At 43.1% G+C, this 23,963-nt stretch overlaps 1 protein-coding gene across 4 annotated transcripts; it reads left to right on the top strand.

Moving 5' to 3' along the window:
* The first annotated feature begins 486 nt into the window (after positions 1-486).
* Positions 487-22,272, top strand: THAP4 (THAP domain containing 4). Of its 4 annotated transcripts, none has more exons than XM_079977281.1 (6): positions 487-638; positions 4,414-5,567; positions 13,055-13,214; positions 15,807-15,916; positions 16,107-16,210; positions 21,954-22,272. In XM_079977281.1, exons 1-6 carry the CDS (start codon positions 556-558, stop codon positions 22,071-22,073), a joined length of 1,731 nt encoding a protein of 576 aa, XP_079833407.1. In that variant the 5' UTR covers positions 487-555; the 3' UTR covers positions 22,074-22,272. The 4 variants fall into 4 exon arrangements, with proteins under 4 accessions (XP_079833407.1, XP_079833409.1, XP_079833408.1 ...); XM_079977283.1 differs by having other exon boundaries at positions 502-638; positions 5,386-5,567; XM_079977282.1 differs by lacking the exon at positions 487-638 and adding an exon at positions 3,553-3,661.
* Positions 22,273-23,963: the final 1,691 nt, after the last annotated feature.

Here is a 23,963-nt window from a genome sequence, read left to right on the forward strand (position 1 = left end):
CAAACGGCATCCTTTAGGTCCAACTTCGCACCTTTCTGAAGTGGGGGGGGGCGCTTTGATTTCTTCAGGATGTGCTCTCGACCTCTCCGAATAGTACAACCACCACAGGATAGGAAAAGCTCAGACTGTGGAGGCCGCCATATTTGTGTACGGAACCTTAACGCCCCGCCCCCTTACCCCCCCACCTCCAACATTGCAGTGTCTAGGAGTTCACGTCACACTTCCAATCTAACCATATTAAAGCCTCACAACAGTCTGGCCTTCTTTCTGTGTACCGACAGTAAGGCCGTGAGGTAAAAAGCCGTTGCTGTTGTTGTTTTTTAAAAAGACAAGCGTGCTGTAGATACACGTACGCTCTGACCAAACGCCGCCTGAGGACCGCCCCTGTGAAACGGCTGCTCCTTCCGTACGGAAGTGGCCGTTCAGGGTGCGGCGAGGCGGCTGAGGTGACTCGACAGGCTGCGCCATCTTGTTGTACGGACGCAGAGCGGGGGGGAGGAGGAGGAGGTGGTGGAGGTGGGGGGAGAGGCAGGGCCGCCCGCGCGGCCTCCCGAGATGGTGATCTGCTGCGCGGCGCTGAATTGCTCCAACCGGCAGGGCAAAGCTCCCCGGGGTCGAGCGGCCGTCTCCTTCCACAGGTAACCAGGGGGAGGGCAGGAACAGGTCGCACCTGGTGCTGGGAGGGCGACTCGAGCACAGCCCTGCCCATCTCCTTCTCCGTGACATACGTCGGGCAGGCGGGCGAGGAGCCTCTTGCTTTTCCTCCTCCGCCGCCTGCAGCACCCTGACGGGCTGATGCCCCACGAAACAAGACGGGGTGCCCCGCTCGCATACCTGGCTGCTTGCATCCGCTCCCCCCCCCGCCCTTATTACCTCGCCTCCACCCGCTCCCAGGCAGATCGAGGGACAAAAGAGAATCCCTTATCCATGTTCTTTCCGCCAATACAACTCCGGCCGCCTAACCTAATTTTGAGAGAGGTGTGTCAGGGCTGTGCCCCCACCCCCCGGGAAGGCAGAGCAAGGCACTCTGCACATGCTTCCTTATGGTGATGATGATGATGATGATGATGACACATTGCCCCGTCCGTCCCTCACTTTCCCACGTTTTATAGCAGAAGCGCAACCTTTGAAAACAGGTTCCAGGGCGGGTACGTCCTGAACTCTAAAAGTAAGCCCCACTTTTAAGGTGTGGAGCACAGGTGTGAGTGCACAGCCTTCCTGTTTGTAAGTTTGCCTGTCTCGTCCTGTCAGAGTTCTGGGAATAAGGTGTATGCACCCACTGGAGAAAGCAACTTGCCCATCAGGTGTGCAGCAAACATCTCGGCAGATGGCAACAATTAGAAATGCCTGATTTTTTGCTTTTCTGGTAGCGTGCAAGAAGAGCATTCCCTAGCGTTAAGAAATACGCCACACCCATGCATACAGAAATGACAAATAGCTAAGTTGCAAAGGTATGCAGTTTACTATAAATAACTTGAGAAAACAATATATATTTATAAATTGAGAAAAGAAGCAAATTTCATCCAGCTCAGCATTTTGTTTCCAGCAGCAACCAAGAATTCACAATCAGGGCAAAAGGTAGATTCTCAGCAAAGGGGTGCTGTCTCTGATCTAGAGAAGGGCTGTGGAATCTGTGGTCCTCCACATGATGTTGGACTCCTGAGTCTAGTCAATTGAATCCAACATGACCAATGGTCAGGGATGATGGGAGTCATACTCCTCCATATTTTGCCAACATATTGTTTTTTTCTTTTTGTATTAGACTACAGTATATGCAGATTTAGATTACATAAACTGTTCTGTCATTGAGAGTAGCAAAGTTCATTACATTGTTTCTTAAAGTGGGACTGATGACCAACAGCTATTGCGTTTATCAAAGCACAGGCTTACTTCAGATATCATAGTACATCAAACCATGGTTTGCTCTAACCATAGGTTAGGGCAGGTATAGGCAAACTTGGCCATCCAGATGTTTTGGGACTACAACTCCCATTATCCCAGCTAACAGGACTAGTGGTCAGGGATGATGGGAATTGTAGCCTCAAAACATCTGGCGGGCCGAGTTTGCCTATGCGTGGGTTAGAGCCCAAATCATGTTTTGAGCTTCCAGTGTACAAGCAAACCATGGTTTAAAGCCGTTTGCTTTCATTTTCCCTTTGCTTTGCACTCCAGAAATGAAGCAAAGACCATGACTATAATTTGTTATTTCAGACATGACATAATGTAGCTTGCAAGTGCAGATACACTTCAAAACATTGCTTCTGATTTTGGTTTGCTGACTGATTGCAAATCATGACACATTAATTCAGTCAGCATACTAAACCATAATAGTTAGATCCTATACACTTATCATAGTGAGACTTAGTCATTGGTAAACCTGCAGAGGATTGCACCATATCCCTACCTACCCATGATTTGATATGACATCTAAATTGAGCATAATAAATACTTTATAATACCTACGGTCTGCATTGAGGCAGCAGCTTCTCTTGTAACAGAAGTAACTAATACTAAAGTGGACATAGATGAAAAAGGAAAAGTTGCCATCTAACAATGGCATTTTGCACTATGGGTGAACAGAATTTGGATAAGGATATTCCAGTAGATATAATTTGCAGTAGATCAGCAACAATGCTGATGTTATTTATTTATTATTACACTTATATCCTAGTTTTCCTTGAATGAGTTAAATATAGCATATTTTTGAGCTGAACATATTACTTCTTCATTGTTAAAGTATGTCCTGCTCCCCTGCCTGGCTTCAGTTGGAGGATCTTGGAGATCTACAGTGGTACCTTGGGTTACATATGCTTCAGGTTACATATGCTTCAGGTTACAGACTCCGCTAACCCAGAAATAGTACCTCGGGTTAAGAACTTTGCTTCAGGATGAGAACAGAAATCGTGCTCCGGTGGCAAGTGGTGCTTCAGGTTAAGAACAGTTTCAGGTTTAGAATGGACCTCTGGAATGAATTAAGTACTTAACCTGAGGTACCACTGTATTAAAAACACACACATAAAGTAGATCCTGCAAGCCGCCCCCACAATAGGTGATCATTTTGGCCTGTGGCACCACAGATTTCCTGTTAGCTCCCAGAATGCATTTTGTCTGCTCATGATAGACATGAGAAACTGGCATAGTCTCCATCCAGCTTTTCAGTGTCAGGTGTATTGAATCAGAAGGCTTGACACTTGAAAACCCATTTTTTCTGCCTTTGTGTTGAAGTGGTAATTTCAGACTGTTTTATACTTTTCCTGATATTCACTCTCTACAGTTTGGAAGAGTCTGTTTCACAAAGCAGGTTAATGGGTTAGATTGCCTGTCTCATCATGGATAACTTGCCAATATAGTGGAGCCAGACGGAGTTTTTCCATTCACACTATTTGCTCTTTTAACTTTACAGTGCTGATCATGATCTATAGTGCCGTCAACAACACTTGATGTACCTTCAGATGCACTTCTGCCTGAACCAAGTCACAGGCAAACAGATAAATGCACACACATTATTTGGTGTGGCTTACAATTTCTCTTCCCCAGAGTGAACAGTGGTAACCCCAGCAGTGTCTCACCACCCTCTCCTCTTATTTGTCTGTATCTCGCACTGCACTGGGAAGGAAGGTAGAAGGATATTTATGTGCCATCTGAGGAGAAAGTTGTTGAGGTAGATGGGTCAGTGATCTCAGACTAAGCTGGAAGACTGCGTAACTCCATATAAGGTCAGGGATAGACATATATTTCTGACTGGTACAAATACATTGTGATATGGTTAGCTGCTAGGCTCCCAAATCTATACTTAAGGCATAGCAGGGATAACCTAACTAGGGTACCATATAAAGTTCAGCAATAGATTACCAGTGGTGGTGGTGCCCTTACTATAGTACTTTCCCTGTAGAAGACCCATCTGTCCAGCTGCCTCTTATCATTCAGCCTGACCTAATGCAAAGTTAGGTGAGTCTGAGCCCCTTGGAAAGAAATAGGCTTAACCATATCCAACCTTGCATAGGAGTTGCAGCTTTAGCATAGCACTTGGCAGCTCATTTAAATCTGCTGGTTGGATTGTAAGAATTGTTTGCAAGTGGCTAAATGATAAAAATATTTTAACTGTCATTAATGTTACTGAATTGTATGTATTTCTGTTTGAAGAACCGTTTTCAGTTAGTCCAGAGTTACTGCATTTTAAAAAATGAACGAATAGGTTCAAAGCTGAAAGAGTCTTAACATACATGACAAATTTTGATTTGTAGAAAATGTAATTACTGCTGCATAGTTCTGCGCCCTGCAATGTAATCTTAACAGACTGTCTTTTTATAAAATTCAGGTTGCTCTTAAATGTAACTCAATGTATAAGCTACTTTGAAAAGCTCTAGGCAAAAAGCATACACAGTAATGCTTTTCCTTTACACTGTTTTGAAGGTTTCCCTTAAAGGATTCAAAGAGACTGATCCAGTGGTTAAAAGCAGTTCAGCGGGACAACTGGATTCCCACCAAGTATTCCTTTCTTTGCAGCGAGCACTTTACTAAAGACAGTTTTTCAAAACGGCACGAAGACCAGCACCGGCTACTCAAGCCCACAGCTGTGCCAACCATCTTCCATATTTCAGAGAAAAGAGGGGAGAGCAGGGATTATGTCAAAAGGAGGAGGAAAATAGCAAGTCAGACTCTAGAAGGAGATGGCGATCAACCAAAGGAAGGAAGCGGTGAGGTAGTTGAGGGAATCTTATCATCTGACCAAAACTTGATAGTTCACGGGACTCAAGAAATAGAGCAAGTGACTCTTCAAGCTGAAATCAGGTCAATGTCAGAGCAGGGAGAAAATTTCCAGGACCAACTTGAAGGCTCCCTCAGGAGGATGTTAGCAGATAACCTAGTCACAAAAGTGACTCAAAATAAGCCAGGAAAACTGACTCTGGAGGATTGTTCTGAAGCAGTTATCCATTCTGGGAATTTGAAAATGGACAAAAGTGGTATATCGGAGGATGACTTCACCCCTCCTGTGTCTGGCGCATGCAAATTTATTGGCTCCCTTCACTCTTACAGCTTTTTCTCCAAGCACACTAGAGAGAGGTCATCTTTTCCAAAAGAGCAACTAGAAAGGAAAAGGTTAAGGAGAAGTGCGGATCCAAGCTGTAGTAGCAACACTCTGGAGCAGGATACTAGTTTAACAGAATCCTCCTCTACTTCCTCTCTCACTGCTATCCCTCAGAAACCATCCCAGAACATGTCTGCTTCTCCTGCAGATCTGACCCCTAAGCCAGCAACAGAAGCTGTTGTAGGTCAGAAGGGAGAAACAGATGCCAACCCCATGTCCATCAATGAGGTCATCATGTCTGCTTCAGGAGCCTGCAAGCTCATTGATTCCCTGCATTCGTATTGCTTCTCCTCTAGGCAGAGCAAAAGTCAAGTGTGCTGCTTGAGAGAGCAGGTAGAGAAGAAGAATGGAGAGCTAAAGCAGTTGAGACAAAAGATCAGTCGCTCCGACAGCCAAGTTAGAAAGCTGAAGGAAAAACTAGATGAACTGAAGAGGATCAATTTCCCATGCCTGAGCAACCTGCTGTCCCAGGACTGTGGTCAGTATCTTCTGCACTCTTAGCCAGGGCAAAACTGATATAAAAATATGAAGCCATTTAGTTAAATAGAATGGGTGGGATTCAATGTTGCGTTATAATGAACAATCGCACACTGCATGCATTGCAGCTTGCCAGATGGAACCATTGCCCCTCTTCTTCCCCTTCAGTGTTGATCTGTGGGTTCTCCCAACTGCCCCTCGAGCCAATTTCGGGGGCACGCAGTGAGAGGGCAGGACATCCCATTGCACTAGTGGAAGTCCATGTTAGGTGAATTCTGCCCATTTCCTTTAAAATACCTTATTATTGGTGATATAGCCTCCAGTTTTTGAACATGAAACTGCTTGCAAACTTGTATGCATTGTTGTTGAAAGTAGGATCGTCCAGTGCAAAAGAGGCCAAGCAACCCGCACATTAAATTGTCATGTAAAAAAGAGAATTTCAGCAGCAGGTGTGGCTTGTTATGCAAGCCACATCTGCTGAGATTTCCTCTTTTATACAACTAGGAAAGCTGCAGGCATCCTACCCTAACCGAAACATTCACACGTACATTCCCCACCCATACGCCATGCACCAGTGCTCTGAAATTTGATGAGAGCAGGAATATTGTCCTTAGAATTACATTTTAGGGGTTTCGATTGTTTGCATTACTGCCTATGGGTGAGTCATTAAGATGCCAGTTTTAAAACTTGTTTGAAAGTTGCTTGGGAATCCGGTTTATCCATCATATACCTCTCATTTATGAATATCATGATTTCTCAGCATGCTTTCCCTCTGAATGTGTAGCATTCTTATACCCAAACACAGTTCAACTACCATTTGACATGCAGTTGGTACACTGTAAAAGGTAAAGTAAAGGTAAAGGGACCCCTGACCATTAGGTCCAGTTGTTACTGACTCTGGGGTTGCGGTGCTCATCTCGCTTTATTGGCTAAGGAAGCCGGCGTACAGCATCCGGGTCATGTGGCCAGCATGACTAAGCTGCTTCTGGCGAACCAGAGCAGCGCACGGAAACTCAGTTTACCTTCCCGCCGGAGCGATACCTATTTATCTACTTCCACTTTGACGTGCTTTCGAACTGCTAGGTTGGCAGGAGAAGGGACCGAGCAACGGGAGCTCTCCCTGTCGCAGGGATTTGAACCACCGACCTTCTGATTGGCAAGTCCTAGGCTCTGTGGTTGGTTATACCCAAAATAAGATGCATTATTTAAAAAAAATGCCGCTCAAGCCATAGGCTTGTAAGACAAATGCAGGCCTCCTGGCATTTCTAGCCATCCCATGGAGCTCCCCCCAGGCCACACTCATCACTAGCCCTGCATCCTCTGCATGCTTTTGCCTGGCTGGAATGTATCCTTCTCTGAATGAAGAACCATGTGTGTGTATGTGTGTGTACAAAACCTCTGACTTTTGCATGGCAGGAATGTAGCTTACTGTACAAAGTGACTTACAGTGCTTTCAGGAAAAAACCAAAGACATACATACATTAAATCCAGCATTAAAAAGACCGCACGCGGAAAAAGCCCATATATAGTTAAAAGCCAAGTGAATGTTTTTGCCTGGCAACAAAAGGTAAGAGTCACATCTGTTGCCTTTGGCTTACCTGCTACTGGCATATGACCTTGGAAGATTTCCTATGAGATAATATGGTCCTTGAGCAATCCTACCTTAGGCAAATGGCCACTTCTTGTGTTCAGGAAGCAGACAGTGGAATGGCGGTGCAGATTCAGTAGTGCTGATGTGGCCAAGACCTGGCAAGTCAGGTGTTCCAGTGGAGTGTGTTTGTATGTGTGCACCAAAATCCGCAGAGCCCTGGAAGGGAAGGGGCCAAACTTCCTTCCTACTCCTCACATCAGGGTTGTCTAGGTATACTAGCCAAATTTTGCCTGAAATTTACTTGGAACATCTCCCCATTGGAGAAGAAGATCTGTAAGCTGAGGTAGGATAAAACACTTTAGCCACTGAGGACTGTGGAAGGTTTTGCCACACGTTCTCCTTTCCTTGCTGCCAAAGAGGTCAATGGAAGTCATTTGCCTATAAGGGAATAAGGGAGAGGTGGCATGTGCATACCTCTCCTGGCTGGATTGTGATGAAGGTGTTCAGAATTCATATACAAAACTATTTACTACCAGAGGGTTTGAGACCAGGGGTGTGTAACCTGTAGCTGTCCAGCTGTGGCCATCCCACCAACCCCAGGCAGCATGGCCAGTGATGGGAGAAGTAGTCCAGCAACATCTGGAGGGCTACAGGTTAGCCTCCCCTGCTTTAGTTTGTTGTGCTGATTTAGGCCAGTGTTGCTCAAACTTGGGTCCCCAGCTGTTGAACTACAACTCCCATCAACTCCAGCTGGCAGAACCTTGCTGGCAGCGATCAGGCTATTCCCTAATTTTTTTAAACAGTTTTAAATTTTAAATTGTTGTAACTTGCCCTGAGACCTGCTGGTGAAGGACAGGTAATAACCTTAGTAACAACAACAACAACAACAACTTCTGATTGATGTTTTGAACAGTTGTTAGCTGTTTTGTGTGTGCTCTGTAGAGAAACAAGGAACATGTTTCTGTGTGGACACTGTTACTTACAGATTACTCAGTCTCATAAGAATGAAAGAAACGAAGGACAAAGTTGTAGGGTCAATATTTATCTTTGCCTGACAAAATCTCAATTTAAGCGGGACATCACATTTTGGGGGGCTGTGTTCTTGCACAAGTCACTTGACTCCATGGCCCCAAAAGACGTGTGTCCCGGTTTTCCTCTGGGACATGTTAGAGGGTATGCAATATTATTGCTGAGACGCATATTATTAGCAAATGAGTATATGTAAAGCCTTCCCCTTGCTTTATGTTTTCCCCTTTGCATCGCAGCAAAGGCTCCAAGTACAATTTTGCTAATCAGCTATACAGGTGTCAACCATTTTAGGCATCTCCAATCAGTGCACAATTACCGACATGCAGGTCCTTTTGGACCTGGAAGAGAGAAGAATGGGGACGGGGTGGAGCATAATGGGCAGGGACACACTTACGCACACTCCACCAATGTGTGCGGGGGCTGGGAACGGAACCCCTGCACAAAATGATCAGCATCTGTACTAACTGATAAAACTCGAATGTAAATACATATATGTTTGCCTTTAACTTCCTTTATGTAGCTTATCCTCTGTCTATGAAAAGGCAATAGTAGCCAGAAAGGAATTATGAGTCACAATATATGCCATACTTGTAGGTTTCTTCTCTCCATAGCTTGCTTAAGCTAAACTACAAGTCCCAGAATACACTGGGGTAACCTCTATGTAGAGTCCCAAGGTTGTTTCCTGTCTTGTCTTACTAGATTGCATCACAGTGTTCCTGGAGAATAGGGAATGATAAGCGATCTAGAGTGAACAAGCTAAAAATAATCTTGCACGATATGGCCAGCATTGAAACAGACACAGGTACAGTCTAAAATGCTTAACACTTTTATCGAAACACTTAAGACATTCTGAAAACGGAGATTTGGGTTCCATTGGAGCTCTTCTTAAGTTTCGTGCCTATTTAAATTATCCTGCAGGCCATTGTTCTCAGCCTTTGTGTGCAGAGATCTGTTGTCTCAACAGAGCGCAGTGCACCTGCGCTCTGCAACTTTACTTGGAACTGCTATATGGTCCATGGGATTGTATTCAGAATGAGACCTCAGAATTATTCACTTGCTCCCTTGATCCAAATAGCTCAGTTAGTAGAGCATGACGCTCTTAATCTCAGGGGTGTGGGTTCAAACCTCACGTTGGGCAAAAGATTCCTGCATTACAGAGGGTTGGACTAGATTACCATTGTGGTCCCTTCCAGCTATACAATTCTGTGATTCTGTTATCATGAGTAAAAGTTTACAAGTAAAACAGGGAAGAGCCCACAACCTTCCTATTCAGTTAACTTCTGTTTATGGTGAGAGGGGAGCTTGGTTAACAAACACTCTTGGCCACCCTCAGGGGTGTACAATGAACGTACAATAAAATACGGTAATACCTGCATTATTTAGCAAGTTTTATATATGGCTTAATAAAAAACCTATACAGAGTTTACTTTAAATAGTTTTAAAATAGTAATTAAGAATAGGAATCAAACCAGACCATACAGCAGTAGAATCAATTATATCTTATTAGAATCATCGGTTGTATTTAAGGAGATTTTCCAAGGCAATATGTGTGCTTTGGAGTTGCACAATATGACATTTAACATGTACTGTATGAAAGGTTGAGAATGAGGAAGGAGTACTGTAAAACACCCTGGGATTCTCTATGTGTTTTGTTCTTTTTAAAGGTAGCTGATTATGAATCAGATAAGATTTTTGACCAGCTAGTCATCTAACATTTTGCATGAATTTTCAGTTCACATTCTTTCTTCACTAGAGTAAAAATAAACATAGATATACTTACCGGTCCGGGCTGGTTGATAAGTTGAATAACATTGAGTTGAATTTCAACTTTGAGTCAGCATGCTCTGGTATCTCTGACCAACAACCTCTTAGTTCAAATCTAACAGAAAGGTTGTCATCTTTTTTTGCAGTCCAATAGTCCTTTTCAAATTGCATGTGTTGCAATGGAATTTGTCGTGAAGATACAACTGCAAAGGATTCAGTGCCTTTGGAACTTTGCAAGTGTATTTAGATGAGCTCTTAATGTAGTGAATCTGGAAGGTCCAGCAGTGACCTCTCAATTATTCTTTGTTCTCATTTAGTGATACCATTCCAGGTAACAAAAGTGACAAAAGTAACAAACAAAAAAAGGAGCAGATAACATGGATGCATGTTACACCCTTTCAGGGAAGGCTGCTTTGAATTGCTGTATTATTACTTGAGCCACTAGATGGTAGCAAAAACCACATTTTCAGCTATGCAAGCTTCCCTGTTTTCATCCTCTGATAAATTAATGGACTCTAGTCTACAAAAGTTAAGTCATAATAAATTCTTAGTCTGCATGTTGCTACAAGTCTCTTTGTTATAAACTGCATATGATCTTCAAAGAAGAGAGGTCAGACTTTTGCATGACCTTATACTACCGAGCCTAGGACTTGCCGATCAGAAGGTCGGCGATTCGAATCCCTGCGACGGGGTGAGCTCCCGTTGCTTGGTCCCTGCTCCTGCCAACCTAGCAGTTCGAAAGCACATCAAAGTGCAAGTAGATAAATAGGTACCGCTCCGGCGGGAAGGTAAACGGTGTTTCCATGCGCTGCTCTGGTTCGCCACAAGCAGCTTAGTCATGCTGGCCACAGGACCTGGAAGCTGTACGCCGGCTCCCCCGGCCAATAAAGCAAGATGAGCGCCACAACCCCAGAGTCGGCCACGACTGGACCTAATGGTCAGGGGTCCCTTTACCTTTATACTACCGTAATTGCATGGAAATTGTGCTTTGTCATAAATATTGCCACCATTTTATGCTTAAGGAGATGGAAGGAAAAGAGATTTCATTGAAATCTGCCCAGATAAAGAGGGCTTTTCAGAATAGCTCATCACCCATCACACTTCTCACTGCTCTATGTAGAATAAAGTTAGCTTTGAAATATCCTTTTATGCCCATTTGATTGTATTTTTTAAAAATTGAAAAAGAATAGACTTGCCTAACACAAGCATAACATTAGTACATAAACTGAAATAATAGAGCACCAGAATATATACTCACAAGTTATAATTTCTTCACAACAAAAAGAATTCTTATTTACTCTACTTTCAAAAATTGGAAAGCACCCCATATAAAATAAAATTATACCTAAAGATATAGTGTCCCTGATGCAAAATAAGTGTTTCGTCCCTGCCTGCCCCTGCAGTACTATACCACTTGCATGGAGTGCTTGCCATCTTGCATGGAGCAGTCAAATGGAGAGCCAGTGTGGTGTAGTGGTTAAGAGCGGTAGTCTCGTAATCTGGGGAACCGGGTTCGCGTCTCCGCTCCTCCACATGCAGCTGCTGGGTGACCTTGGGCTAGTCACACTTCTCTGAAGTCTCTCAGCCCCACTCACCTCACAGAGTGCTTGTTGTGGGGGAGGAAGGGAAAGGAGAATGTTAGCCGCTTTGAGACTACTTAAAGGGAGTGAAAGGGGGGATATCAAATCCAAACTCCTCCTCTTCTTCTTCTTCTTCTTCTTAAGGACAAGCCAGTCTATAGAATTCTGTGTGTTCATTTTTAAAGAAAGTGTGCTTTGGGTGCTTGTAGACGGGTACTATATTGAAGAGTTACAATGGTAATTTAATTATAGAAAACATCCATTTTATTATACCAATATCTTCTTATTATTTGAGCTATCATCAAAGAACAAGAAAATCAGATACTGCTGGATGTTAGCAGACATTTGAGAACACTGAGGTCAGGTGTTCATGCAAAGCATAGTTATGTCAGCCTTGTGTATTGTCAATCACTCATTCATCTGGCTTGAGCCTTGAATGGGACCATTCCTGTTAGGAAGCAGGGAAGACTACAATGCTTTGTTCTGGTTCCTACTTGTGTTTCCCAACTTACAGGTTATAGCTTTGTTATGAGATTGCTTTCTCTGTCTAAAATAATGCTTGCCATTGATACAGTTATTTGTATATGGCTAGCAGCTCTTTGTGTACAGATATATAGTTATTTGAATGTGTGGCAGCACATTCAGGATTAATATGAAGGGGACTTGGGTGTGTATAGCTTTGCCCAGCTCTGGTTTTCCAGCTGAAATTTTTCCATGCCTGAAAATTTATGTTAGCCTCATTTAGGAAAATGACATACTTGTATTATTATTTCTTCTTCTTCTCTTCAGGACTGTGAACATTCCAGCAGTTTTTCTTTGATGGTGGGGTAATTATGCCCTTCCCCAGCATTGCTGCTTTGATTGCAGGTTTTCTCTGTACAGTAACATATAGTTTGACCCTGAGGGGGGTAAGAAATGGTCAAGGAGCCTATATGCACATAGTGGGTTAAAGCCTCAGCGCCTAGGGCTTGCCGATCGAAAGGTCGGCGGTTCGAATCCCTGCGGCGGGGTGCGCTCCCGCTGCTCGGTCCCAGCGCCTGCCAACCTAGCAGTTCGAAAGCACCTCCGGGTGCAAGTAGATAAATAGGGACCGCTTACCGGCGGGAAGGTAAACGGCGTTTCCGTGTGCGGCTCTGGCTCGCCAGAGCAGCGATGTCACGCTGGCCACGTGACCCGGAAGTGTCTCCGGACAGCGCTGGCCCCTGGCCTCTTAAGTGAGATGGGTGCACAACCCCAGAGTCTGTCAAGACTGGCCCGTACGGGCAGGGGTACCTTTACCTTTACCTAGTCAAAATTTTATTTCGAGCCAGGTTTGTAAAATACGAAATTGGTTTGTTTTGAACTTTCGACCCACCTCAACTCTCATGTGGGCAGAGCTGGATAAAAACAGATAAAATGAAAGAGAATGGTAGAACACGCAACATGGCTACTGGGAACTGTCTCACCAATGCAAAGTTGTGGTAAGAGCTAATTGCCCAAAGTCTTGGCGCAGTTTGCTTATTCTCAGTCTCTCTCTTCTCACAGAAACCCCGCAGTTGAACCCTGTGGTTGAGCCTCTCTCCTGGATGCTGGGCACCTGGCTGTCAGACCCCCCAGGAGATGGTACCTTCCCTACAATGAAGCCCTTTCAGTACCTCGAAGAAGTGTGCATCTCTCACGTGGGGCAACCCATGCTGAATTTTTCGTAAGTTTCCTTATTTTTGAGGGGGTTTTCAGCAACCGGGACACCTTAAAATAATCTGTGTTGTTTATCAAATGAGACTGTTAGTGAGGTACAAGCTAAGAATCAATTTAAATAAAATCAGTGCATAGAATAGAAATCAAATTTTTCCTAGAAATAGACATCATGTTTTTCAGAAGCTGCGAAGCAGCTATTAACCTATCACCACATTGATTTTTACATTTAGTTGTCATCCTTAGCGATGCAGTCAGTTTTCTTAAAGACCTCAAACATAAATAAAAGGACAGAAGTAACTATGCAGGCAATATAACATCTCCACATCCCTACTAGTAATTCTAGTGCAAAATTGAGTTCCCAGGCACTTTGAGAAAGTAAATAGGCAGCAAAATCTTTAAAAGCCCCTTATGATCTTGCTTTCCCCCTGCTTCCCATTCCCTCCCAGTGCTCCCATCCTGTGTGTGCCAGGGAAAGGTAACAGCAGGGCAAATGGCAGAAGAGGCAGAGGTAGCTGCAGGGTCAAGGTAGCTATGCAACTGTTTGTGGGTTCACCAAGGAATTGGGTGTCTAGGGATCATAGACTTTGTAAATAAGACCCCAAAATTTACTAATCAGCAACATTTATATTGCCCTGCTAAGAGGAGTTTTTTCTCAAACTTTGGCCTTCTACCAAGAAGACTGGAGATGACCCTCCTCCACCAGCCTGGTTATTCACCTGCATGGAATTCCTTTTATGCATGGCTGCCAGGTGATTTGTTGAATACAAGTCTGTCACATTAGGTGGGGGAAAGCAGCAGTGGCTGTATGATGGATTTGGGAACAATAGATAATAGTAGTAGTAATAGTAATAATAATAATAATAATAATAATAATAATAATAACAATAATAATAATAATAATAATAATAATAATAATAATAGTTTATTATTTATACCCTGCCCATCTGGCTGGGCTTCCCAGCCACTCTGGGTGGCTTCCAAAAAAATATTAAAATACTGTAATACATCAAACATTAAAAGCTTCCCTAAACAGGGGCTAAACAGATTGAAGGGGCATCAATGGCATAGGAATGTGTTGTGGGAGAACAGTGGTCATATGGGATGTTGTGATATAGTAGTTCTGGACACTTTCTTTTAGTTGGCTTATGTGCTTAATGAGGTCCTTCCTGGTAGCCTGGGAATGGAATGCTTTTTCCAGAGCCAAGCAAGAGTGGGTGTGATCAAATGTATGATTTATTATCCTCCAGGCATTACAAAGATTTTTTCAATATATTTTTGAAATTTTTCCAGCTCTCTTGACTCAAAAAAAGATGCATATCTATATAAGCACAAATGGAAAGTTGTAAATCTAACATGTTTTGGTTTTGAGAAAAACAGTTTTTCTTAGAATTTTGAGCAGTCTTTTGTGTTCTTAAAATGGAAAGTGAAATTTGAGAGTTGAAAGGATATTCTCCTTATGCTGTTGTAAAGATAAACAAACACCTCCTCAATGATTGCAATTATGCATGATACTATTTCCCCCCCCCCAGGAGGTACTCAAGGGTACACAGTATCAGCACCTCTTTTTGTTGTTTTTGAAAACTGTGGCACTTACTGTAACAACTTTGTGGTGAATACTGGCACCTATTTTTCGGGGGGGGGGGAGGGACTTGTTAAAGCTGCTAGTTTTTATATCCTCTAAAAAGTGGTCGGTTCAGTTTTCTTTGGAATTTAATGCACTATGCCACATGCCTATTCTAGTTGCATAACTCTTTCTGCTGAATTGCCCAGCTGAAATACGGATTTTCACTAACTGGGAAGATTTGAATCCCTATAACGTTGCTTTAAAGAAAGAGTTGTGTTTTAAAATATTACTTGCCAGCTGATTCTGTAAATGGCAAAATTGCCTAGCTGCTTGGGGACTATTTAGGCCAAAAGTGAGCATCCATTCTTCCTCTGCATGACCTCTGCAGAAATGCAATGTAGGAAATGATCCAGAAACATCATAAATATGGGAGAGGTAATAGGGTGGTTATAGAAGAAAGCATTCTTTGCTGCCGACATGACATTGGGACCTGATGTATAAAATCAGCACTTTTTTTTACTAGCACAGTTCTGTAGTTTTTAAAAGAACTGTTCAGGAGTGCTATGTGTAAGGAAACTTGTATAACTGCAGCGTTTTATGTCGAGGAAGAAGAACACTGTCATACTATTTCTGCGGTGAAAGGTACACCTCAATATTCCTTATTAGGAGTTGCCAGAGTTGCCAAGTAATATGAAAAATATACTCTGACAAGTATCTAATGGGACAGGCAGAAATGCAGTGCATAGTTAAAAGAAAGTACAAATTTCCAAGAGAGGAAAAAAGATATCCAATAAACTATCTTCAGCCATATGTGAGTGAACATAAGTTAGAAATGCCCTTAACATCAGTGGGTCTATTCTGAATAGGACTTGCATTGAATATGATCCTATGCTTCTTAAATGGGACTTCGGGTTTACTGTTTGTGGAGGACAGGTATGGGAGTGCTATTTTCATTTCATACAGATGATTCTGAAAAAGCTGTTGAGGATGTGTTTATAGAGGAATGGTAATGTTAGTATCCTCCTATCCTAATAGATTCAACGCCTTCCATCCAGACACGAGGAAACCGATGCACCGAGAATGTGGATTTATCCGCATCAAACCTGACACTAACAAGGTGGCCTTCATCAGTGCTCAGAATACAGGTACTAGCCTAATTACATTAGCAGGTTTTCCCCTCTTTCTGCTTTAAAACCAGCTTCCCTTAAAGTAGTCAGAAAGTGGCTTGATGCCGTACTTTCAACAAATCTTTTTGCCTGCTTATAAGCCAAGTGTTGTCTTGTATTCCAGCTCTATGAACTGTGTCAGTATTAATAATTTCTCTTCTTGATCCAGGTTTGGTAGAGGTGGAGGAAGGAGAGGTTAATGGGCAGGAGCTTTCTATAGCTTCCCACTCTGTAGCAAGGATCTCATTTGCCAAGAAACCCCATGTAGAGCAAGTGAGTATATTTAAGTGTGGTCCAGCTGAACTGGTATGACAAATCCGTACTCGGCATTCTGTTGCCTGCCTGAAGAGTTATATGAGATCTCCCAACCCAGGGCATGCACACAAGGTGAAATGGGCAGCTCGAAAGAAACCACTAAAGAGCGGGAGAGAGCAACTAACATCTGTAGCTATGAACTTCAGTGGTTAAGGATTTGAACCCTTAGTCAGCAGGCAAGCAGACTGCAAACAACTATCGAAATTTGGGGGATAAAACAGATAGGGTTCAGTTCCTGCAGAAGGGAGATGCTGAAGTGACAAGAAAGCTTTTGTGTATTCTGGCAGTGGCAGCTATTTAGATGCTGAAGGTAGGAAGAGCATCAAGACTAGAACCCAAATTTCCTATAGCTCCACATCTCCACATGGCAGAAAGCAGACTCGGTGATGGGGCCCTTTGAACTCACTAGTACAGTAGAACCATTTAGACCACAAGAGGTCCCAGATATGGCCAAGGATTATGATCTCACACAGGAAAAGGGTGGAGAGGGAGATGTGCCTGCAGTTATATAGCTAATCAGAAAGAGTGGTGCAGGGCCTCACTGGATAAGTGTCTGACTCATTCATGCCCCAGGAAGCCTTTAACTTTGACATTCTCTTCAGCCCTACCTAGTTTTTGTAACTGATTTCCAATATCTGTTGATTTTTGTACCCAGCAGACCTTTCTATCAATCTGCCTCCCCACAGATTGGCAGCAGCACTGCTTGGTTGATAGTTACACTAGCAGAAACTGCTCATACTCTGAGTTGCAAAACTCTGACCAGAATGTGTACCCCTGACTTGATAGGATATTTTAGTGAATATTCTCCCTCCTGCCCACAACCTCTGTGGCACATGTCAAGGCTGTGGTTACCTAATTTTGGGGACCCTCATTTGCCCCCACAAGACTGGTTGGTTGGGGTTTCAGAAGCAGGAACAAATTTTCAGTATTTTGTACCAGACATTCCCAGTCTTTCAACAGTCCTGACTTTTCCTTCCTCTTGAATTGAATAGTAGGTTTCTCTCTGGCTGGCCTGATACTATACAGAAGAGACAAAAATTGTCCTCAGGTGTCCTTTGGCTATTTTAATATGGATGTCTGCCCTGGGATGGCCCCTGGTTTGTAGAGAGACAGAAATGTCCTGTCCCTGGGCTGTTTACCCTGCTGAGCCTTAATTATGACTTGGATGAAAGGAGGTGCATTTATCTTGGTGCTTGCCACCACTTTCTCTGCTCTGTTAGAAGGCAACACAAGAAAACACCATGCTGATGGAGTGCTTGCTGGCTCCGCAGGCTGTGACGGTTCATAGGCATTGTAAAAAAACAAAAAAAATGTTGCTAGACCCCTCACTTTCTTACCTGATCTCAAGGATTTCATCTGTCCAAGAATTTCTCATACTTCTAGCCAACAGGTCTCTTCTCTTCGTAGGACTGTCCCTCCCTCCCTCCCTCCCACCTCCCTCCCTCCCTTTTCTTTTCTTTTTTCTTTGTATACATATTTTCCTCTTCATGTAAGGCATATTGCTCTTTTAATAATAATTTGTATTATTTGGTAGCACTGCACAAGGTCTTAGAGTATTATTCCTCATCAGGCAGCCTTGACTCTTGCAGTTGAAGAGCTTAGCAGAGCAAACACATTCCCTTGGGGGAGAAAAAAGACAAAGTCAAGTAGACAGTCTGCTTCTATAAAATTTAAAGTAGCTCTGTTCATCCTCATATTTCATTCTACTGTGAGATCTGTGCCAATTTTTTAAAAATGCATTAAGCACTTGGTAGAAGAGGTAAAACGAGAACAGCAATAGAGGACCTGGAAAAAATATTGAGGTCAGATAAATGACAGAGAAATGAAAGGTCTTGTCTATTTTGTAGAAGGGCAGCTGCTGAGAGAGGGCTACTGTCAACCTTAACTTCGGTAGTGAGCGCCAACAGAAATGGGGCCACTGAGAAACAAGAGGGAGGCATTGGCACATTCAGTGGAACGCGAAGATTTACAGAAGTACACAACTATATATTAAAGCAAACATGTTCAGTGGCCATGGAAGGCTGAGTATCAGTTGAAAGAAAAAAGTGGGGAACTGATAGGTGGAAGGCTCCCTGGAGCAAACTGACTGGCTTGAACCCTGAACAAGAGGAGTCCTATTAGGAAATGATAATACATTGGAACATTCTGTTGCAGATCCTAATTGTTTCTACTGAAGATGAACTCAGGTGACTGAGTGTCAATCAGTTTGGAAGCTAAATGAGGCAACTCAAAGTCAGGGATTCATTTCTAGATAACAGCAAGCTCCCAGATATGCAGAATTATGTAATGTTATGAATTATAAAGAAAGAGGATTTTATTAAAATAAAAAAGTAATTGTGAGGCCCCAGGGTGGGGGTACCTAGTGCCTTCTACAACTCTTAGCATCCGTATAAAAGAGTTTTTAACCATTTAGTTAATGTAAAATTTCGGTGGCCGGTTAAAAATATAATGATCCCACATTTCACAGATGTTCTGAAACGAGCCTACACACCCTTACATTTTTCATTTTTCTTGACTATTGCCTAACAACAAAACCACATCCCACAAAGATACTCAGAATATCTATTTGTGACCTTTTGTAAATTGCTTGTTTACAAACATTCACCCTTTTATATCTCTGTTGCTTATAGCTGTCCAATACATAATGTTAAAATAGTTTGAATAATTTTGGACTGTGGAACTAATTTAATTTATTGGTACATTTAACCTACATTGTTATGTAAGTACCCTGCATCTGTGGCAAAGCAATGCTAACAGTATTCCAGTATAAAGGTAAAGGTAAAGGGACCCCTGACCATTAGGTCCAGTTGTGACCGACTCTGGGGTTGCGGCGCTCATCTCACTTTACTGGCCGAGGGAGCCGGCGTACAGCTTCCGGGTCATGTGGCCAACATGACTAAGCCACTTCTGGCGAACCAGAGCAGCACACGGAAACGCCGTTTACCTTCCCGCCAGAGCAGTACCTATTTATCTACTTGCACTTTGACGTGCTTTCGAACTGCTAGGTGGGCAGGGGCAGGGATCGAACAACAGGAGCTCACCCCGTCACGTGGATTCGAACCGCCAACCTTCTGATCGGCAAGTCCTAGGCTCTGTGGTTTAACCCACAGCGCCACCCGCGTCCATTCCAGCATACTTCTGTTTATATTGTAGTGACTTGTCTGAGGGTGGGTGCTTAAAAAATGCAACATACCACTTAGTTCATTGTAGAGATGTCAAGGTTTGCCACTGATAAAACATTTGATAAAAATAGCTCCTGGATTTCCAGTCAAAGCATTGTAGAATTTAGAGTTGGGAAAGGCACAGGCTGCAATTTGAATGTAACTGGATGCATTACAAGAACACGCCTGGCCTCTCCTCCCTTGGCTTATATGCTATTTCCTCCCACTCTCCTCTAGCACTAACATAAGGAGATGAGAAACTTCCACTTCCATTTTAGATTAACCACAAGTAACCTTGTTTGAACACTAAACTATGTTTGACGTTTGCTGTGGTTGGTGAAAGCAAGTCAATTTCATAATCTCCAGTTTGAGTGTGCTCAAGCCCACCTATAATGCAAAACACACACACACAAGGTTCAGCTGCAAAGCATGTTATCTGAAAAGCATGGTAATTATCAGTATGTATTAAAGGTAAATTGTACTAAATATTAAGGCCCTGATAAATCAAGAACATGAAAAAGCAAGACCACTCACTCTTCATATTAATTCAGTTCCAACACTGGAACAATAACACCAGAGGTTTGTTTATTCAGGTTTTATCCTGTTCTATCCATTCCCTTAAGGATTTCTGCAGCTGCAGGGCAACTTAGAGTAGCTGAGGAGTTCCTTTTGGAGGGATGGGGGAAGCAAACTCCCAGAAGCTATATGTCTTCCAGCCAGTTGCTGGGGTCAAGCTAATCTTTCTATTGCTGGCGAGAGCAGCAGGAGACACATCCCATTTCACCCATGTCTCCTTTTCCTTGTCTCAGATTATCTTGCCTGTAATGTTTGGGATACATTTCCTGGGTGATTATGTAAAAACTACCAATATTCAGCAGTTTGTTTTAAAAGGGGGAAAGTATTTTATTCTGTAAAGGTAAAGGTAAAGGTACCCCTGCCCGTACGGGCCAGTCTTGACAGACTCTGGGGTTGTGCGCCCATCTCACTTAAGAGGCCAGGGGCCAGCGCTGTCCGGAGACACTTCCGGGTCACGTGGCTAGCGTGACATCGCTGCTCTGGCCAGAGCCAGAGCCAGAGCCGCACACGGAAACGCCGTTTACCTTCCCGCTGGTAAGCGGTCCCTATTTATCTACTTGCACCCGGAGGTGCTTTCGAACTGCTAGGTTGGCAGGCGCTGGGACCGAGCAGCGGGAGCGCACCCCGCCGCAGGGATTCGAACCGCCGACCTTTCGATCGGCAAGCCCTAGGCGCTGAGGCTTTAACCCACAGCGCCACCTGCGTCCCTTATTTTATTCTGTAGACCTCTTCAAATAAAGACAGGAAATTGATTTTACTGGCACGGTTTGTGTTTGCATTTCCTCACAATATATGGTTAGAAATAACAAGTGTATTAAAGAGCTTTCATGGAGCTGAAGTTTTTCTTTTTCGATAGCTGCATATTGGTGGGGTGTGGGTGTTTTTGCTGCAATTGTACTTAACAAAATAACTTTTGGCAGGGTTTCTTTGGCAGGGATCCCACAGTCCCGGATATCTCCACTCTTCTTTAAAACCATGTTAACTATGGCAAAAAAGGGTAAAGGGCACCAACTTAGCATAAACAAAATCTTGGATTGTGTGCAGAAATCTTTTACTGAAATAAGTGGAGGGACCTTTTTGGCCTCTGCCAAAATGTGCTCTGACTACAGTGCCTTGCTTTACACTTATGGGCTGTTTGGTGCAAGACCCCCAGTATTCCATAGCTATCAAATTCTAAACTATTCTCTCCCCTCTCCCCTTTATTTAATATGTTTAATCCAGTTCTCCATCGCAGTTTTCTTCAATTTCAGCATTGTAATTCCTTGCCTTCGTATTCTCATACTTGGTTTAACCCTAGCTTGGCAAATTGGAAGCAGAAGATGCTTTCAAATGCTGAGTAAAGCAATCACAGATGATTAGCAGTGGGTTTTGTTTCCCTTCACTATTTTGTCTTGTGTGTTTCTCTCCATGGTTGTTGAAAGGTTGAGTGATCTCAGAGCAGGATCCTGGTACAAAATACAGTGGTACCTCTGGTTACGTACTTAATTCGTTCCGGAGGTCCGTTCTTAACCTGAAACTGTTCTTAACCTGAAGCACCACTTTAGCTAATGGGGCCTCCCACTGCTGCCACGCCGCCGCCGCCGCCTGATTTCTGTTCTTATCCTGAAGCAAAATTCTTAACCTGAGGTACTATTTCTGGGTTAGCAAAGTCTGTAACCTGAAGCATATGTAACCCGAGGTACCACTGTATAAGCAAAAATCTTGAACAAAATAGTTCACCTTTTTCCTGATTTATGGGATATATTATCTGTTCCTCTTGAATAATACTTGGGTGGTAGGAATATAAGCAGGCCTTCATATTTTCTCTGTAGAATTTTGCAGGGATGAGCCATTTTGCTTCCAAATCCTGAGGACACAGATTTGGTTCAAGTCATTGGACAGTGGTTTGCTTTGCTGCTGTTTTTCTTCTTGAATTATAAACAGGATCAAATAATAAGCCATGTGTTTTCTGTTTCCCTCCTTAGATTACTAGAAAATTCAGGCTCAATTCTGATGGGAAACTAGAACAGACTGTCTCCATGGCAACCACTACGCAGCCAATGACTCAGCACCTTCACATTACCTACAAGAAAGTGACTCCTTAAAACAAAGAGGAGGTTGTTTCACCACAGAGGAATCGAGGCCAAGAAAACGGAAGCAGCTTGGAAGCAGTGACTCTGTATCTTTGTGATCCAGTTCCTACCTGACAGCAGAAACTATAGTTGCTGAAAGAAGTTATTCTAAGGTTTCTGTAAGGGTAGACTTAAAAAACCAAAAGCCAATAAAAAAGCCTTTATTTTTAAAGGTGTAGCTTGGAATGGTATTATGTTGAATTAGAAATGACTCCATGTTGTCATTTGTTAAAGAAGCATTGATGGTTTTTCCTTATGAAGCATGGAGGTGATGGGAGACTTCTGTTTTCAGTTTCTTTTTGCAGTCTTTATCGTTTGCAAACAAGGTGGTTTATACAAAGGAAGAGGTCATGGATTCCTCTCATTAAATGCAGGCTATGGCTAGAACCGATAAATACCTATAAGAAGTTAAGCAATCCTGAGAGAGACTATGTTTTGTTTTTGTTTTTTAAACTAATTTCTCAAGTCATGATGAGAGCCCAGATCTTTTTCAGGTTTCTTATATAACCCATGTTCTGTTGAATAGGGTAAAACAAGAACTCCTTCCTTCATGGCTTCATGTAATAACTTATCTTAACCAAAAGGTATGGGATAGAGATAAAAACAATTGCACTATCTTCCATTACAGCTTTGTGGTTGTTCCAGGCTGGAAGCTCCTTGCACTACTCAGTCATTGCTTTTAGTGTGAGCTGTGTTGATTTTTCATATTCTCAGGAAATAACTCTGCTATGTTCAGCAAATTATTCTACTATGGTCTGTCCACCATGTAGTCAGGGTTCACCCTGAGGAAGGAGCTTTGTCGTTCAAGAGAGCCATGGAGATGCAGCCACTCTAGAGAGCACCATTGGAGCTGTGTGAGTGGTTTTGCAAGGGAAACGAGACCAAGAGGGCACTAATCCACTGCCACCCTGTCTGTGACAGTTGGTTCAGTTTGCCCTGTGGTAGGACAGTGGGAGAAACTGGGGAAATTACAATTTTATGGCAATGTGTAGATCTTGATGGAGGCTTTGTGACTGCACATTAAAAGCCTTGTCTATTAAACATAGGTATGTTTAATAAATAGCATTGGAAATGTTAAAACAAATGGCCAAGTTTCTGCTAGCTTTTTTCTGCCTTTCCATTAAAAAGTGCCCATGGGAGGTGTCAGGGAACTGACATCAGAGCGAAAAGCGGAGGCAGGGCTCCAGAGCGATGCCGGAGAGGGAACCAGTCGGGGGGAAGGAATTCAGCATGACACCAATAGAGAGGAGATGGAGGAATTGGTGTCAGGGCTCCAAGACCCTTCAACTGAAACCAGCGGAGAGAGCGCTGGCACGCCCTTGCCATCCCCTTACTTGCGCAGACGCGTTCCGCGCAGGGAACAGAGGCGGAGACTTGGGGTCAAGCAGCTTTTATGCTGGAAGAGATTCAAGAAACGCCCACTGGCAGATTCTGCAAGTGACTAACAGGTCACGGAGGGCAAGCTCTAACCCTAAACATGTTTGAGCAAACCATCTAATTGAAGAGGAGGCAGTTTACGCACGAGTAACCACACTATACCATTACAGGAGGTTTACAACAATAGAATCCACAATAAAAAAAAACCAGCCCACATAACATAATAAGCAATGTCACAACAGAGTTGTATAAAATTATACAAGTCTAATAACATCCAGCTTCCTGGACTTTATCCTCTATTGCCCTCTGAAACTGGGTTTTATTTCCATTTTCTTCCTCCTAGCAAAAGCTTTATTTTAGAAAAAGGATGTCACTCACCACAACCTCACTGATTTGTCTGATAACTGCTGTGGGAGAGAAATGTTTGTGGTCTTACACACTACTGAGTATTTCACAATCTCATCTCAGGGTCACTCCCTTCCTCTT

The sequence above is a fragment of the Podarcis cretensis genome, assembly GCF_951804945.1.
Source record: "Podarcis cretensis genome assembly, chromosome: 5".
In the NCBI taxonomy this organism is placed as follows: domain Eukaryota; kingdom Metazoa; phylum Chordata; class Lepidosauria; order Squamata; family Lacertidae; genus Podarcis; species Podarcis cretensis.